The sequence below is a fragment of the Crocodylus porosus genome, unplaced genomic scaffold (assembly GCF_001723895.1).
Source record: "Crocodylus porosus isolate Cpor-Errol unplaced genomic scaffold, CroPor_comp1, whole genome shotgun sequence".
In the NCBI taxonomy this organism is placed as follows: domain Eukaryota; kingdom Metazoa; phylum Chordata; order Crocodylia; family Crocodylidae; genus Crocodylus; species Crocodylus porosus.
This window is the reverse complement of record NW_017728906.1, coordinates 150,852,000-150,869,568: the sequence shown is the minus strand read 5'-3', so window position 1 is coordinate 150,869,568 and position 17,569 is coordinate 150,852,000. Positions and strand designations below refer to the sequence as shown.

Sequence of the window (17,569 nt, the reverse complement as noted above, 5' to 3'; positions counted from 1 at the left end):
GTATCCCATGATCACCTCTTGGCAAAACTGGCCAATTGTAGCCTTGGGTCCACTATGATCTGCTGGCTGGGAAATTGGCTCCGTGGTCGGACCCAGAGGGTGGTAATTGATGGAAATCACTCATCATGGTGTCCTGTGACCAGTGGGGTCTCCCAAGGCTCTGTCCTTGGCCCCATATTGTTCAACATCTTCATTAATTATGTGGACATTGGAGTCAGGAGTGGACTGGCCAAGTTCGCTGATGACACCAAACTTTGGGGCAAAGCATCCGCACCTGAAGACAAGCAGGTGATCCAGGCTGACCTGGACAGGCTCAACAAATGGGCGGACGAGAACCTGATAGTGTTTAACATCGAAAAATGCAAGGTTCTCCACCTTGGGAGGAAAAACCTACAGCATCCTTATAGGCTTGGCGGTGCTACGACTTATAGACTCAGCAATCCTATGACCCCAGCTGACTTCTTGCCCTTCGGGCAAGGGGCTGGACTCAGTGATCTTCCGAGGTCCTTTCCAGCCCTAATGTCTATGAAATCTAGACAGGTTGCAGAGGTGGGCAGATGAGAATAGGATGGAATTCAACGCAGACAAGTGCAAGGTGCTGCATCTAGGGAGAAAGAACCAGCAACACACCTACAGGCTGGGGAATACCCTTCACAACAACACAGTGGGAGAAAGGGATCTTGGAGTCATTGTTGACTCCAGGATGAACATGAACTGCCAATGCGAGGAAGCTGTCAGGAAGGCTAACCGCACCTTGTCGTGCATCTACAGATGTATCACAAGCAGGCCCAGGGAGGTGATCCTTCCCTTCTATGCGACAATGGTCAAGCCACAGTTGGAGTACTGCATCCAGTTCTGGGCTCCAGAGTTCAAGAGGGTTGAGCATTGAGAGGGTCCAGAGGAGGGCCACTCACATGGTCCAGGGGCAGCAGGGGAGGCCCTCTGAAGAGAGGCTAAAGGGCCTGAACCTATTCAACCTCCACAAGAGAAGGCAGAGAGGGGAACTGACCATTTACAAACTCACCAGGGGGTACCAGTGGGAATTGGGGGTCTTCAAGAGGAGGCTGGACAGATATTTGGCTGGGGTTATATGACCCCAGCACCCGTTCCCGCCCAGGGCAGGGAGTCGGACCTGATGATCTGTTTAGGTCCCTTCCAACCCTAAGTACTATGATACTATGACACCATATGGGGGGAGGTAAACAAACTAGACAGCAGGGAGCAAATCCAGGCTGATTTGGACAGGCTGGGGAAGTGAGGAGAACAGAACAGGATGCAGGTGAACAAAGGTAAGTGTCATGTGTTGCACCTAGAGAGGAAGAATCATCAACACTCCTACAGCCTGGGAGGTACCACTTTAAGTAGCACAACTGCGGAAAGGGATCTGAGTCATAGTCAACTCCAAAATGAACACGAGTCACCAATGTGATGAAGTAGTAAGTAAAGCTAACCACACTTTTTCTTGTGTAAGTAGCTGCATCACAAACAGGTCCAGGGAGGTGATACTCACCCTCTATGCAGTACTGGTTAGGCCACAGCTGGAGTACTGCATCCAGTTTTGGGCGCCGCATTTCAGAAGGGATGTACATAACCTGGAAAGGGTTCAGAGGAGGGCTAGTTAAAGGTCTACAGAAAAAACCCTACAAGGACCGCTTGAGGGACCTGAACCTCTTCACGTAAGAGAAGTCTGAGAGGTGGTTTTGTGGCCATCTACAAACTCATTAGGGAAGCAGAGCACAAAATAGGGGACACAATGTTTACCAGTGTGCCCATCACGGTAACGAGAAACAATGGCCACAAACTGAGGGACAGCAAATTCAGATTGGACATCAGGAAAAAATTCTTTACAGTGAGGGTTGCCAGAATATGGAATACACTTCCAAGGGAGGTGGTGCTGTCCCCTTCTTTGGAGGTATTTAAGAGGAGATTGGACAGACACCTGGCTGAGGTCATCTGACCCCTGCACTCTTTCCTGCCTAGGCCAGGGGGTCAGACTCTATGATCTAATAGGTCCCTTCCAACCTAAAATCTATGAAATCTATGAATAGTAATTGGAAATCCACAGAGGCTACTTCCAATTTTGTATTTATTTAAATATCACATGCTCTTAAATTTGACATGTACCTTGTTTTGGGAAGGCTGAATGAGGGGTAAAAAAGACTTTTCCTTTTAACCAAACTGTTCATAATCCGTTTCCTTGTTTAAGACATGCACACTAATTTTGGGGAAAAGGCGAGTGTGGTACATGAATAAATAAGGTAATCTAAAGTGCTATTTTGTTGTTCTCTGAGGACAGATGCAAAAGGTCTTTCTATGGAATACAGAGGTGTCACAGCATGCACAGAACCGCTCAAACAATACAGCTTGGCAGGACAAAAATGGCAATCCATCTGCATAACCTGTGGCAGCAGGAAGAAAGATACGTGTACCATACAGAAATATAGGGGGAAAATAAGGGAGAAATTGTTCAAGCACCGGGATCCAAAGATAAACCCTGTGTTCAAACAGAGCAGAAGACAACTTGAATGGGTGAAAGCCGCCTCTGCCCTGTAATTCTGAAGTATCTCAGGACTCTTCAAGAACTGAAGTGGGAGACAAAACCCAGGCAGTTTTTTAGACCTATTAAAATAGGTTTCTAAAGACAGATCTACAGCTCATCAGTTCCCTACCCTGGGATGTGCAACACAGCAGTTTTAGTCCAAATTGTATTAAGTCTTCCAGCTTTGCAGCTACAGGTGACAGACTACATATACCAAAAGGGGCACCAGCACTGAGCAGGATGCTTGCATGCAGATCTCCTACTAAAATATCTTGTCAGGTAACAAAAGACAGCAGCATTCCCATTCCCCCACCCCCACTAGCTTTGCTTCTAATTTCTCCAAACACCTCTATGGTACAATCACAGGAGCAGTCATTACATGGTTTGTACAAATAAAATGGTTTAATTGTAACTACAGTAAGGATATTTGCACTATATACATTATGTTCACTGCTTATATTATCAGTTGGCCATGCATGCTTTATTGCACATATAAATAGAGTACAAAGATTCATGAAGATTTCTTTAGCCATACAGGTTAAGACTGCGTAAAAAAGCTGTATTACAAAATATTTAGAGCCATTTACAGCCAACTTTCAGCAAATACTGAAGGACACTATCAGGAGAAAAATCAAACTTTAATTATGAAAAAACAAAGATTTGTTAAAATAATAATTACAAAGCTTCATGTTGCCATATATACATTGTAAAAAAATACTCAGGAACCTGCATTTTACCCTTTAAGATGCAGCAATGAATATTCCTATTTATATAGTCAATCTTTGAATGCTTATTTTTTAAGTCTGATATACTCTGAGTTGAAAACTTATTTTCTTTACATTGTTCAGGCTTTTTGACAAAACAGGTATTTGTGCATCTCTGTCAAACATTAAAATACATTTTAATTTAGTGTTAAAGTGCACAGTACATTTTAATAGGAAATAATATGCTAGCTGCCAATCAAAATTACAATTTAAGTCAATGTTCCCTCAATAAAACAAAAGCTTTTGCTTTGGTTGAAATAACTGGATATTCCATACATACTTTAAGTCTCATTATCCTGGATATCATTTATCCCCCTAACAAGTTGCTCTCAATATACTCCAGTACACCGGCAATTTGAAATGTCAAAAATGCTTAGTCTGCATTCAAATAGTGTATATTATTCAAGCTTAAAAAAAATCAGTTACTGGAATATGGGGATTTTTAAATGCCTTGTCTTTGTGTGAACATGCTTAAAACTCTGCCTAGAATATGGAGTATTGTGACAATGATGCACTGTTCTTTCAAACAGCTTTAAGCTTTTTATTTCTACCCATCCACTTGCTACTTAAATCCCTCTCTACATTGTCTCACCTGTGTGTAATGCACTTCAAATGCTACTTGCTTGAATGTAACACTGACCCTAACACCCGTCCTTTTTGCCACATACATCTTCCCTGCCTTGTTTGCCTAAATGACCTCACCAGGTTTTCATACAAAGGAAATTGATGTTCCAAATATTGTGAATACCACTGTGCTCAAATGTATCTACCTAGAATATTTTTCCAACAATGCTTTGATAATAAATTAGGCATTTAAAACTTCTGAAGTTAAAAATAACATGACCCCTTATTTTCTGTTCCTCAGTTGGGACAAGAAATCTAGATCTGGCAAACATTCACCACAAAATGTTATGCTCAGTGTTATGTGAAATCCCAAAGGAACTACATGGACTATAATGAGATTATAATCACTGTAGTAAGCACAACACCAAGCAGTGAGTATTTGACAAAGGGCCTTTAGGATGGTAGGCAATCTGAACAACTGTATCTTCTCTTGAAGAAATCATCAACTGCACACATTTTGGCTAGCTGGTAAAACTTCCTATTGTTTACTTCCTTGTGCTATTTTTTCCTTAATTTGTCCTGTAGTGCTCTCTTCTTTGAATATCACTCAAGTTACAGTGCAAAATTCAATTTCAAGACACATGATGCTAATGCACATCATTTGCTTTGCTGTGGTAAAAGTTTAATGTCTTGTGCATAGTAAAATAAGTATCAATCAAAAATAGTTGTTCACATTTATGTTTTCAAGTTTAATCTTTCCTTATTTATTTATTTCTAACAACAGCTATATACAAATAAAATGGGTGTGCTCTAAACTTCAACCAATTTGATCTAACGGGGGAAGGAGGGAGGTGCTGCTGGAATGTAGGAAGCTAAAGAAATGCAGACAAATGTTACCCATGTTCCACACATCTGAAAATGAATGAGTGCCTTCCCAGCCAACAGTTCTTTTCATAAAAGCACCTAGTGTTGTTTATTGTTACGTATTAGAAAATACGACTTCTGGAGGTCTAATACTACTGCACACCAACCAGAATAAAAAATAACTAAATATTTATATTAAAATAAAGTGTTTAACCACAAAAAAGCAGTAATAAAATACAGTTTCCTAATTTACATTTTGCATCCAAAGGATGAATAACAATTCACTAATAAATAATATTTATATAAATATTTTAGGTCTGGGTATTTTTAAAAAACAATGGCCTGAAGCAACTGCAGAAAAACTAACGTGGTATAATTCCAATATTTTTCTTTCCAAAAAAAAACCAAACCAAACAAACAAACGAAAGATGGTTTTTACTTTAATCGGGTCAATGTATCTTGCTGCAAGACAGCTATATTCCACACTTATGGAAGTGGCAGAGAGGTGGTCGTTTTAGTAACTACTGTACAAGTGACATAAATGCAGTGAAGTGCCAATCTGCTCTATAAAATGATTTGTTTTGTTCCTGATTTATAGCTTGATACATGTTCAAAATCTGAAAGATGAATTTCAGGTCAGGTATGCAGGAATGCTTTCTTGGAGCAGTAGTGTATTGTTCAATGCAGTGTGAAAAGATGAGCAGTGTGTTTTAATACTTGGATGGCACAGCAGAGCTGATTACAGCAGACCTCGTGGTTTCACGTGAATAAAGCTTGTTTCGTTGTGGTTACGTCTAGTAATGCTTGAACGGTTATGCTCACTTTTACCAAGCCCTTTTCTTCTAGGATGTGATGTGGTAGGCAGAGCTTCTCCTAGAAGGAAAACAAAAAAGCAAAGATTAGACTTACTGCTTAATCTTTTGGTATGTAAGCATAACTAGAATAGTTATTTCACCACTCAGGACTCATTGTTCTATTTTATTTTAAACTTTCCAATGGAAATTATTCCCTCATGCTTCTGATTTATTTGGCCTAGTTTGAGTTTTTAGCTGGTCTGGTTTACTACAGGGCTAAGAGGTTACCATCAGTCTTACTGCTAAAGTTCATAATTAATTGTCAGCAACAAACCTGATATTGGCATCATATATCATACACATATTAATTCAGATTTAACAGCCTAAAAAGCACAGATAGTGAGCGTTGCAGGCACTATGAGATATTGTGACAATCACCTATTAGAGTTTTAAAAATGCAAGCTAAAATCACAACCCTACTGAAGTCCAAAGTTTTGCCACTGATTTCAAAAGAGCCAGTATTTCTCCCCAGTACATGCACCTTAGAAAGAACTCATTAGCATCTACAGATTGAATGGGAACGAAGTTTTGCGGTGAATGGATATATTTCATTCTGAAGGATTCCAAAGTGCTTTAGAAACTTGCATTGTTTTTCAAAGGAAAATCAGTACCTGCCCACTAAAACGAAGCAGCCACTGTCAGGGGGAAAACCTACCAGTTGGTTACAGGACGTAGGAGTGTAACACCTGAAGAAACTAGTAGTAGTCTGCCTCTGACAATGGATAATACCAGATCTTCCTAGAAACTCCATAGTGACAATTATGGAAGAGCCTAGCCACAGAGTAATTTTTTTTCTAACCCCGATTGGTTGGTGGACTGTTCATGTTTCCCCTAGTAGAACTGGGAACTAGTTCTTACAAATGGTCTAACTGTTTTGTAGCTTGCTACACTTACAATCAGTCTGACAAAGGTATTTAGGGGCCTGACTTACCATTATGCTTAAAATCAAAGGTGCGTTTAGTACCTAAATTCTTCTTGAATCTGGACTGTAGCCTCTGAAGATATCCAATGGCAATGAGTGCTATATGTTACTATGCAAAAAAGTATATTCTTTTATTCTCTGTTTTTTAAAAGTTGTTGTTTTGAATTTTCCTGTGAGTATATATCATCTCTAAAAAAAAAAACAACCCCAAAAACTGGGACCCTTTTATTCCTATGATAAACTTTCCTTCATCTCTAATCTAATCCTTCATTAACCATCTCTGAATGCTTTCTCATCTTGAATTAACAATCCAGGTGATTGAATGCAACAGGTTTATACAATAATGGTGCAATATTATTCTATCCCAGTGGCTTCTGCATCATATCAAATCTCTGCTTTTTAATTAAGAGATCAATGGTAATGGTGCATAGTGGTCTGCAGGAAGTTCTGAGGGATGACAGCTGTCCACTGGTTAAAAAAAAATTCACATTACTGTTACTATCCCATCACTTAATGCATCTTACTTCTGTCCTTCTTCCTCCTTCCACCCTTCTTGCTACTGCATATTGACTTTCCCCCAAGTGATACATGTGATAGTTTCCTGAAGGGTTACATTTCAGTTAAAACCCAGTGATCTGTATGAAGAGCTGATGTTACTTCTTCCAGTACTCAGGATCTTGATTTTGCTACCAGTAAGAGGTTCCATTGTCACTGTGCTTCAGATTTAACTTTAGACTTTTTCTTTAAGACTTCTCTTAAAAGTGCTTTAAAGTTACTAACGGTCCTCTCTAGCTTCAATGACCCATAGTAATTTTTAACCATATGTCAGATTTTGCTACCTTCACTTCCTTTCTCAGAAAACTGATCAATACGGTAAGCCACGTGGATGTGTTGGGCACCCCACTGTTAACCACAGCATATAGTGAAAACTGACCATAAATTCCAACTCTGTTTTCTGTCTCAGCCAGTTTCTAATCTAAAAAAGTGCATTCTCTTTCACACTAAGACTAGTTGTTTTATGTAACAGCTTTGTGTGAAGAATTTAGCCTATACTTGTAAACAGAAAATTCCATGGTATCTTTAATGCCTGTAAGTCAGGACATCAGCCATAATGGGGTTGTCTTCAACACCACAGTGACAAAGTGCTCCAGGCACTGGTTCAAAGCTGTCTATAGAAAGGGAAAAAGTACCACTATCTACTGTAACCATCATTAACACTTTCAGTCAGAAAAAAAAGTTTTTCCTTTGTAGCCTTCTCTCCAAAGTTGCACCTAGTCAGATCCTACTTAGTTTGAGATTGACATACAAAAACACAAAGCTAAACAGCGACAGGCCACAAACACCCTGTCATAGCCAACACAGGCAAGTTGAAAACATTAAAATTAACTGCAAATTTTATGCATCAACTACATAGCATGAAAAGAAAAGACAAAAGTCTGTTCCAAAATCTTGCATCAGGCTACTGCTGCTATAATTTATCCTTGAGCTCTAGAAAGGAAAGTAGTGTTTTGTTTTTTGAGTTCTACTTGTAACTAGTTGCGATAGGGAAATGCCTATAAGGAAACACTATATGGTGTCCTACATAAAAGATGTTGTGCAGGTCTCCTATAGATGGGTTACCTTGTTAATTGGAGTCAGTAACTTCCCCCCACTCTGCTGCCCCTTTGCCTCTGGTTTCTTCACTAGTGTGTTAGCTTTTGACACTACAAGTCATCACTGAATTCAAAGCTGTAATGAAGCACACTATCTCTAATAGTAGCCTCAAGGCTTATTAATGCTGTCAGTGCCTTCAGCAAGCAAGAAAGGGATTTAATCTTAATTGAAATCATACAAATAATTTCATTGGGTTTGTTCTTGTGTAACTGAGATATTAGAGATTTGCTAACTCGCAGGCAAGACTGTCCTTAACTATTACTTTCTCATTATACAGGCATATCTTTGTGCAGAGGTATATAGAAGTTGTAAACCTTAATATGTATCCTTAGATGCAAGCTGGCAAGCACCTTCATGTAGAACTGGTAGTGGGAAAACAGATGAAAAAGAAAAAAAATCTGGGATTTTTTTTAGTTTCTGGGATAAGGATTTTTTTTAGCTTCTGGGATTAAGGATAACAAAAAGTCCTTCTTCAAGTATACAGGTAGCAAGAAGAAGTCTCGGGGTAACATTGGACCCCTATGGGGCAGGGCAGGGCAGGGCAGTTGGTGACAGACACACGAGAGAAGGCAGAACTCTTCAACAAGTTCTTTGCCTCCATGTTCCTGTCTGCTGACAATGGGGTGCTCTTGGGTGATAGCGTAGAGATGCCCAGGAAGGATGCGAGTCCCCCGACTGTTAGTTCAGATCTAGTTAAGGATTACCTGGCGGGCTTAGATGTATCCAAGTTGGTGGGCCTGGATGACCTTCATCTGCGGGTGCTGAGGAAACTGGCTGGTGTCATTGCAGAGCCATTGGCACGGCTGTTTGAGGACTCCTGGTGCTCGGGCCAATTCCCGGAGGACTGGAAAAGGGCCAATGTGGTTCCCATTTTCAAGAAGGGGAGGAAGGAAGAGCCTGGCAACTACAGGCCAGTCAGCCTCACTTCTATCCTGGGGAAGGTCTTTGAAAAAATAATCAAGGGCCACATTTGTGAGAGCCCTGCAGGGGAAGTGATGTTGAGAGGTAACCAAACATGGGTTCGTGCCAGGCTGATTCTGCTGGTCAGGCCGCAGCTGGAGTACTGTGTCCAGTTCTGGGCACCGCACTTCAAAAAGGACGTGGAGAACCTGGAGAGGGTCCAGAGGAGGGCCACTTGTATGGTTGGGGGCCTCCGTGGCCAGCCCTACGAGGAGAGGCTGAGGGACCTGAATCTCTTCAGTCTCGGCAAGAGGAGACTGAGGGGGGATCTTGTGGCTGCCTACAACCTTATCAGGGGCCGGCAGCAGGGCCTCAGGGAAAGACTGTTCACCAGGGCCCCCCTTGGAGTCACCAGGAACAATGGCCACAAGCTGAGGGAGGATAGGTTTAGGTTAGATATTAGGAAGAACTACTTCACTGTAAGGGTGGCCAGAGACTGGAAGAGGCTGCCCAGAGAGGTGGTGCTCTCACCTTCCCTGGAAATCTTCAAGAGGAGACTGGATGGGCACCTGGCTGGGGTCTTATGACCCCTCCCACCCCCAGTGCTCCTTCCTGCCCATGGCCTGGGGTTGGACTAGATGATCTGTCTAGGTCCTTTCTGACTCATTGATTCTATGATTCTACGAAATCAGTTTAAAAAAACATAAAAATATCAATAATATTCACGTCCATCAACACAGAGGCTTATCCAGAAGGACAAGTGCAAAGTTCTTCACTTTGGACAGAAAAAATTACATGCATAAATACAGAGTGGGAAATGACTGGCTAGATGCAGTACTGCAGAGGACCCGGACATTACAGTAGACCATAATCTGAACATGAGCCAGCAACGTGCTATTGTTGCAAAAAAAGAGCAAGTTGTTGTTGCTGTTGTTTGTCCTTCTAATTCAAAGATGAACATGACATCACTGGTTAGTTTGGTTTCTGTGAATGTGTGAATGGCTGATCAAGGCAATTTGTGCTTTGAACTATTTATAGCACACTGAGCAAGAAGTGCCACTTTGGGTTGCTTGATCAACAGTGGATGTGCTGCTGTTGTAAGATTTACACTGTCTGCACTTCTGCTCTGCCTCAACAGTTCTTTTCTGCTTACATACGCCAACTCCACCATGGATGAGGCTTCGCCAGGTAGAACGATCACGAGCACTCCAGTCTTCCCAGGACTTGGGTCAATGTTGAAACATTTCAAGGATTACTTGAGAGAGTTCTTGAAGCATTTTTTTGGCCTCCCTGAGAATACTTTCCCTCCTTTAGCTCACAGTAAAAGATCTTTGGCAGTTGCTCATCTGACATCCTGGTGACATGGCCTGCCCATCTCCTCTGTGATTTCATCAAGAGTGTGAATGCTTGGAATGCTTGCCTGTGCAAGAACCTCAGTGTCTAGGACTTTATTGTGTCATCTTATTCTCATCAGTTTCCTCAGACACCATGCGTAAGTGGTTTAGCTTCATAGCATGGCATCTGTAGACCGTCCAGGTTTTGCATGCATACATCAGAATTAGCAACACAATGGCTTTGTAGACCTTCAGTTTTGTTTGCTGATTGATGCCTCTATGCTTCCACATGTTTGCGTATAATCTGCCAAAGGCAACACTTGCTTTAGCAATTCTTGCATTGGTTTCACCAATGATGTGTACTGCATGTGACAGTGTACTGCCAAGATAGGTGAATATGTCCACTGCCTGGAAAGCTTGGCCATTCACTGTGATGGTAGGCTCTACATAATCCTGCCTTGAGCAGGGGACTGGTGTATCACTTCTGTCTTCTTGGTGTTGATTGTGAGACCAAAGTTGTCACAAGCTGAAGACAAAACAGTTCATACTCCATTGCACATCAGACTCAGATTTGGCATTCAGGGAACAGTCATCAGCAAACAGAAGGTTATGAACAGTCACTTCCTGTAACTTCCTCTTCACTTGTAGTCTCCTCAAACTGAAGAGTTTGCCATCCGTCCAGTAACTGATGTCAATCCCAGTGTTGAAAGGCATCTATAAGCAGGCTACAGAAGAGCATACTGAAGAGGGTTGAGGCCAACACACAGCCCTGCTTGACTCCACTGGTGACTGGGAATGGTTCAGATGCTTCACCGTCATCCCCAGTGTGAGCAAGCATACCATCATGGAATTGCCAAATCATTGCAATGAATCTCTGGGCAAACAAATTTTGCCGTGGTCTTCCAAAGGCCTTCCCAAATTACTGTATCAAATGCTTTTGTCAGGACAATGGAAGTCATGTACAGGTTGGAGTTTTGTTTCTGGCATTTCTCCTGAAGTTGATGAGCTGCAACCATTGAACAAAGGCTCCTGCCTGAGAGTCAGTGTGGTTTCAGGAAAGGACACAGGACCATAGACGTGGTGTTTGCAGCTAGTGAAAAAAAAATAGCCACAATATACTGGATTGCATTAACAGGAGTATCACCTGCAAATCAAGGGAAGTGATTCTTCCACTCTATTCAGCACTGGTGAAGCCTCACCTGGAGTAGTGTGTTCAGTTTTAGGCCCCACACTTCAAGGACATGGACAGTTCGGAAAGGGTCTAGCATAGAGCAACAAAAATGATAAGGGTCTTGGAAGCAGGACTTATGAGGAAAGGCTTAAAGACCTACAGTGATTTACTCTGGAGAAAAGTACACTGAGGGGGACTTGATAACAAACCTCAAATATCTGAAGGACAACTAGAGAGAGAGGATGGAGATGGGTTTTTCTTGGTGGCTGTAGGGAACAGGTCTAAGAGCAATGGCTTCAAGTTTCAGCAAAGGAAATTTAGGTTAGAGATTAGGAGACGTTCTTGATGATAAGGGTGGTCAAGAGCTAGAACAAGCTACTTAGATTAATTCTGAAATCTCTGACCTTGGAAGTTTTCAAGAGTCAGTTAGACTTACACAACTGAGATGGTCTAATCCAAGGCAATCCTGCCTTGAGCAGGGGGCTGGACTAGGCGACCTTGTAAGGTCCCTTTCAGCCCTGTTTTTCTGTGATCCTATTTGCATACCTCAAGTGATTCAAAAATTCCTGCCAATCTAATACCTCAAGACACACCTGCTCTCAATACCCGCATCTTAGAATCTCTAGAAAAAACACACTGACGGTTATTTCCAGAAATAAAGAAATATACGTATTAGAGATTAAAAGCATGATATTCACATATTCAAAGTGGACATAATTCTTTTAAAACTCCCTTCTAGTCCCATCTGCTGTCCTCTCCTATCTCCTGACTGAATGTCAATTATTTCATTTCCTTTGCATTCTCAGATATGAAGCTACTGTTTAATTATGCTATTGCAAACTGACTAGAGTATCTGCAAATCAAAAGAGAATAGTTACAGGTCTTAAATAACAGACTACCAGACCTTACTGGAAAACATTTTTTAAAAACGGATAAATATTTCACTTTCAGAACACATTCAAACGTATCAGCTGACGGAGGCCAAACATGCAAACAGCTCATTTTTAAGATTTAAATATATGCAAACATTTTTAGCAAAACCTTTTTCACCCTTCATGCAGCAGTGGAGCTCAACCTTTTAAAGCCATAGGCTGGACACTTGTGAGCCAGCACTTCGGACCACCAATCAATCCCCTCTGGGGAGAGAGAGAGAAGGGACATAGGAAGAGAACTTAAATCTGCAGCATCTGCCTAGGGGAAGGGAAGAAAAAAGAGGGAGAGAATAAGCAGTGCCAGCTGTAGAGGAGAGGGGAGGAGAGGGACAGAGCAGAGAGGGCTGCAGAGGGTAGCAGCACAGCACGGGGTAGGGAAAAGGACTTGCCAGGCTGACCTGCTTGTTTAGGATCCCCTATGCCGCAGGCCAAATCCAGTCACTTTGAGACCAGCTCGGGCTTGTGGACCATAAGTTAAATGCCACTAGTCTATACAAATTCGGAAAGCTCTTGTTTTACCTATCAATCTTTCTTAGCTACACTGTGCGTTTATTGTCCTGCAATTAGTCATAAGCCATAAGAGAACCAATATCATTTCTTCCTCCTTTATGAAAATACATTATCTAGTTCAGTGGTTCTCAACCAATCAGCACACTGCTGCGCCCCATGTGACATCCTGTTACAATATTTTTTTTAATTGATACAGAACAAGTAAGTTGTGTGGGTACAGCCTGCATGACACGGTGACAGCTACAAGTGTGGCCCACTATGGCAAATAGGGTGAGGACCACTGATCTAGCTCTTGACTACTGCGATAACCTAAGATCCAAGTATAAAAGCAACAGCTATGAGCTCTATTCTCAAATACTGGAAGCTATTTAAGGGCCCATAAAAAGGCTACAGAATTTATTTCTAATTTACAAATAGATCAGAGTTAAGAAAGACAAAAATCTTTATAAGAAGCATGATTACATTCCCTGCTGTACACCTGCCTATTTCTGTTAGTTCTTAAAACATTTGTGTGTTCAAAGCCTTCCACATTATTCACCAAAACCTTGAAACTGTGAAGTTAGAACAGATAATATGCATATGTTGACAAATATTCCAGCATTGATACTGGATAATGAATAATATTCCTCACATCTCATCATCTAACTCACTAAATTATCTCATTCACCTCAAGAAGTCCAAGTCATGAGCATTACCTTCCAAGTTTGCTCCACACCGCACTTTATTTCTAAAAGGCCAGGGAAAGTTCTTACCTTAGCTGTCAAGGTATTTGGATGAGACCCAAATATTCCCACTAGAGTAAATGACAGTATTTCTGAACTTATCTAGAAAGCTGGCTTCTCTAGGCAATTAGACCTCACCTTCTGAGAAACTTGCCCATCACAATAATAAAACTGCAGGTGACAGACAGACTTTGTATACCTTTCTTAATGTTGGAAACAATTTTTCCCTTTTGCACTATCCAAAAAAATCCAGAGTAGGAGTCAGCTCTTGCAAGTCAAGTCATCAGTGAAGTTTCCTTGCTGAAAAACCAGTGGGGAAAGACAAGAATTGGGCACTAACATTTAAGACAAGTGAAGATCCTTGAAGGTTGTCAATCACAGAGAGAGGAGCCATATGTTCCACACAACAGCAGATATACCCTGAAGAACTAATCAGAGATTGAAGGTCTGATTTTGCTAACTATGAACAAAATACAAGCAGGAGACTTGCAACCAGGCTAACCAACTTCCAAATTTAATTTCTATTATGGGAAAAAGAGAGACCTGCTCCTGAGATAATTTGAAGGGAAAAAGAATGTACTTTTCAAATTTATGCTGAAGCAGAGAACAAATTTCTTCGAGTCCACAATGAGCCTACAAAGAAGGAGGCAGCCAGTACGTTGAATCACAAATCTACCAGCAGTAACAAAGTGAACACAGAGTATACTAAGTATAATTACAAATTTAAATGTTATCCTTAGAGCAACAAGAAGATAGTTGATTTGGCTGTGCTGGAAGAAAAACAGGAAATGAAAGGAAGCTAACAAGCAAAGGATCCAACATGAGTTTAAAATGGTATATGTACATCAGTCTCCTTTGATATTATTTGCTGTAAAGTCAAGTTTAGCATTTGAATTGTATTAATGTAGGATAGCCAACAACAGCAAAACAACAGAAATATAACTGTGTTTGTTACACAACGGAGGGACTGCAGCCACTGAATTAGATAGCCACATAGTAAAGCAATTTTAATGTATTTTATTTTCAGATGTTAACATTCAGGACCCAAATGTATCCGTCAACAAAATGAGAAAGGATGAATGAAATACTACAAGGTGGAATATTTCTTCTTGTTTGTAGACATATGGCTATGGAACTATGGAAGAATAAATATTCTGAAAAAGTTAAAACACTGATATATGCAACTTTTCACAGAGTACAGACAAAAAAAATCAATCGTATGCTTTCCCTGTAAATATTTAGAGCTATGTATTTTGAAATGTATAGTCATTATTTCAATGAAGAGGAACAGCAATTTTAAACAGGTGCTTGTCAAATTTGTGTGCTAAATCTTTCTTAGAAGTCTGAAAATCAAGTTTCTTTAATAAAGAATTAACCATTTTCTAGTTAGCAAATGTTTATTTCCCACCCCTTTTCCTTCCCATAGAAACCTAAAATTATTATGCCTTTTTATAACTTCCCTTGCTTATATCTGAGAACTGATTGTTTGCACAACAGTAGAAATTGTTTATGTTGTGAGAAAAGGAGAACGAAAGTTCTTGCTTTGTGTATAGATAGTTCCCATAAGAAGTGGCTTAAAAAAAAAACTTCCTGTTGACTAAATAGTATTCTTTAATATAGATATTTAGGATCAGGTTTTTAAAAACAGACTTCAGATATGTAGGTGTAATTTCATGCACAGTTCTAACAGAATCTGCACAGCAGTCCAGTCAATCTAAGGATCCCGTTACATTTAGGGCATGGTTAAGGTGTTAAGCACACCATAAATAGGCTGTGTGAAGTGGCTAGTATTTGCTTTGGATTCAGCCAATTTGGGGGACAGTGATTCGAATCACTGTCCTGAATCAATTTGGCCAAATCTGATTTGGAGATTTGTCTCCTGCTGAATCAGTTGAATCTTCGAATCAAACAGGCCCCATCCCCTTGCCTGCTCTCCCAGCCCTGTCAATGGCTGCCCAATCCAGCCCCAGCATCCTGGCTCTTTTTTTCTTTCAAAAGTTCCGCTCTCACTGACTCCTATCCTGCAGGGGTGGGGAGGGGGCCTCTGCCACAAGCCCTGAGAAGCCCTAGTGGTCGCTAGTGTGGGGCTTTTTTTTTTTTTAAAGAGCTGGGACACGGGCCAGACAGGGCAGCCATTGACAGGGCTGGGAAAGTGGGCAGGGGTCAGGGGTGCTCAGGAGGACTGGGGGAGCAGGCGCAGGCACAGGATGGGGCCTGGCAGGGGTCCCCCCCCATGGTACATTCTCACCTCCTCTAGACACCCTGCCCTCCACTTACCAGCATGGAGTCTGTGTCCAGCTGCCTTCAGTGGTGAGCAGAGACTGCCTGAATCTCCCTTAATCTTTTCTGAATTGATCTGGAGGGCTTCAAATCAATTCAGACCTTTTTATTGGCCTCCCAATTCGATCTCAATTTGGAGATTCAGCCACTGAAATGGGCTGACTCTCCTCTGAATCGAATCGACAACTGAAGCTTCGCACAGCCCTAATAGCAACCCTGTCACATGTGAAAGTCCATTTGATGACGTGATAATAGCAAATGAGCCACAAAGATATCCCACATATAAACATATACCTGTCGTTCATTTGTATCATACCTTAAATTAAGAATGTATGGCATGTTGGGGCTGACCCATTACAGATCAGGATCTGGGGCAGCTGCCAACACCTACCCAATTGGTGGGTAGGTACAGCCCCAGGTCCTAGAATCAGCAATGCCACTTGGCATCCCTCCCATCTGCCTCAGAGGATCCATAAGTCTGACATCAGGCTCCCTGCACCAGGACCTTTAAAAAGTCAGTATCTAGCTGGAAGCCTCAGATGCATACTTCTTTTTTTTTTTTTTTTTTACATATATATCCCAGGCCACCTGCAGAAGCAGCTGCTGAGTTAGGAGTGCCCCACTCCCCAGCTGGTGTGGGGCACAGAAAGCTGGGAGTGATTTTGGAGATGGACTATAATATTTTGCAACCCCTAATTGTGCAATTGCTTTAATGTCTGTCAGCAACTAAATGTAACAACAGCTGTAATTAATTGCAAGGGGAAACATTCATAAGCACAAAACTGTGGTACACTTAGACATTTAAATTATACTGAGTTAATGGGGAGGAAGGGAATACTTTCCATATGCCAGCTGCTTTACAGAAACTATTTTGTGTGTCCATTCCTACCCCACAGTAAGTAAAAGCTAGAATAGGACAATTTATCGCTGATGGAACAAGGATAAGTTTTCATGGTGTAGCCTCCATTTACTGCAGCAAAGGAATGGACATGAAACACTAACTGTTGAGCAACTGGCAGACAGTGAATCCCATCCCATTTCTAAATTGGTATAATTAGCCTGTTTGCTCATATCATTATATCTCCAACTGAGAGGGCAGGTTGGGGCTCTTCAAGGACCTTTCAGAGCCATAAGAAATGTCTTATGATTCCATATAATTTTCAGACAAATCAAATATTTTGCCTAAAATACTTGATAATTTCACTTTAATATTCTAAGAACATAAGAACTCTAATTTAGAGAGAAGAACCGATTCCAAAAATCCTAACAGTGATAGAGAATTATATTAAATAGCAACAAAAAAAGTATGCATCAAAAACCAAAATGAAATGCACCAGAACCTTTCACATACCCAGTTTTGTGAGCTGCATACAGAGCTGATGAATAAGTAACTGTAATTTGTATGGTAAATAGTGGGATTCATACCTGAAAATTTCTATAATGCAGCTCTTCCCTTTCCACTCAACATAACACTCAGATGGCATTATTGTCAGTGTTGTAATACCTAGATCTCTCATTTTCTTTACATGCTTATATGAAAGTTGGGGCGCGGTGTGATAC

General features: G+C 41.1%; 1 protein-coding gene across 6 annotated transcripts in view; it reads right to left on the bottom strand.

The window, feature by feature from the left end:
- Positions 1-2,919: 2,919 nt before the first annotated feature.
- Positions 2,920-17,569, bottom strand: part of LRCH1 (leucine rich repeats and calponin homology domain containing 1) — a 210,910-nt gene continuing 196,260 nt past the window's right edge. For 4 of the 6 annotated variants that reach the window (XR_002100016.1, XR_002100017.1, XR_002100018.1 and 1 more), the window contains one exon: positions 5,519-5,604. Coding sequence is in view for 2 of the 6 variants with exons in the window: in XM_019529924.1 (XP_019385469.1) it covers positions 5,491-5,604 (114 nt within the window). In the remaining 4 variants the exon portion in view is untranslated. Of the gene's footprint in view, positions 5,605-17,569 lie in introns of all 6 variants that reach the window. The other 2 variants (XM_019529924.1, XM_019529925.1) reach the window with 1 other exon arrangement.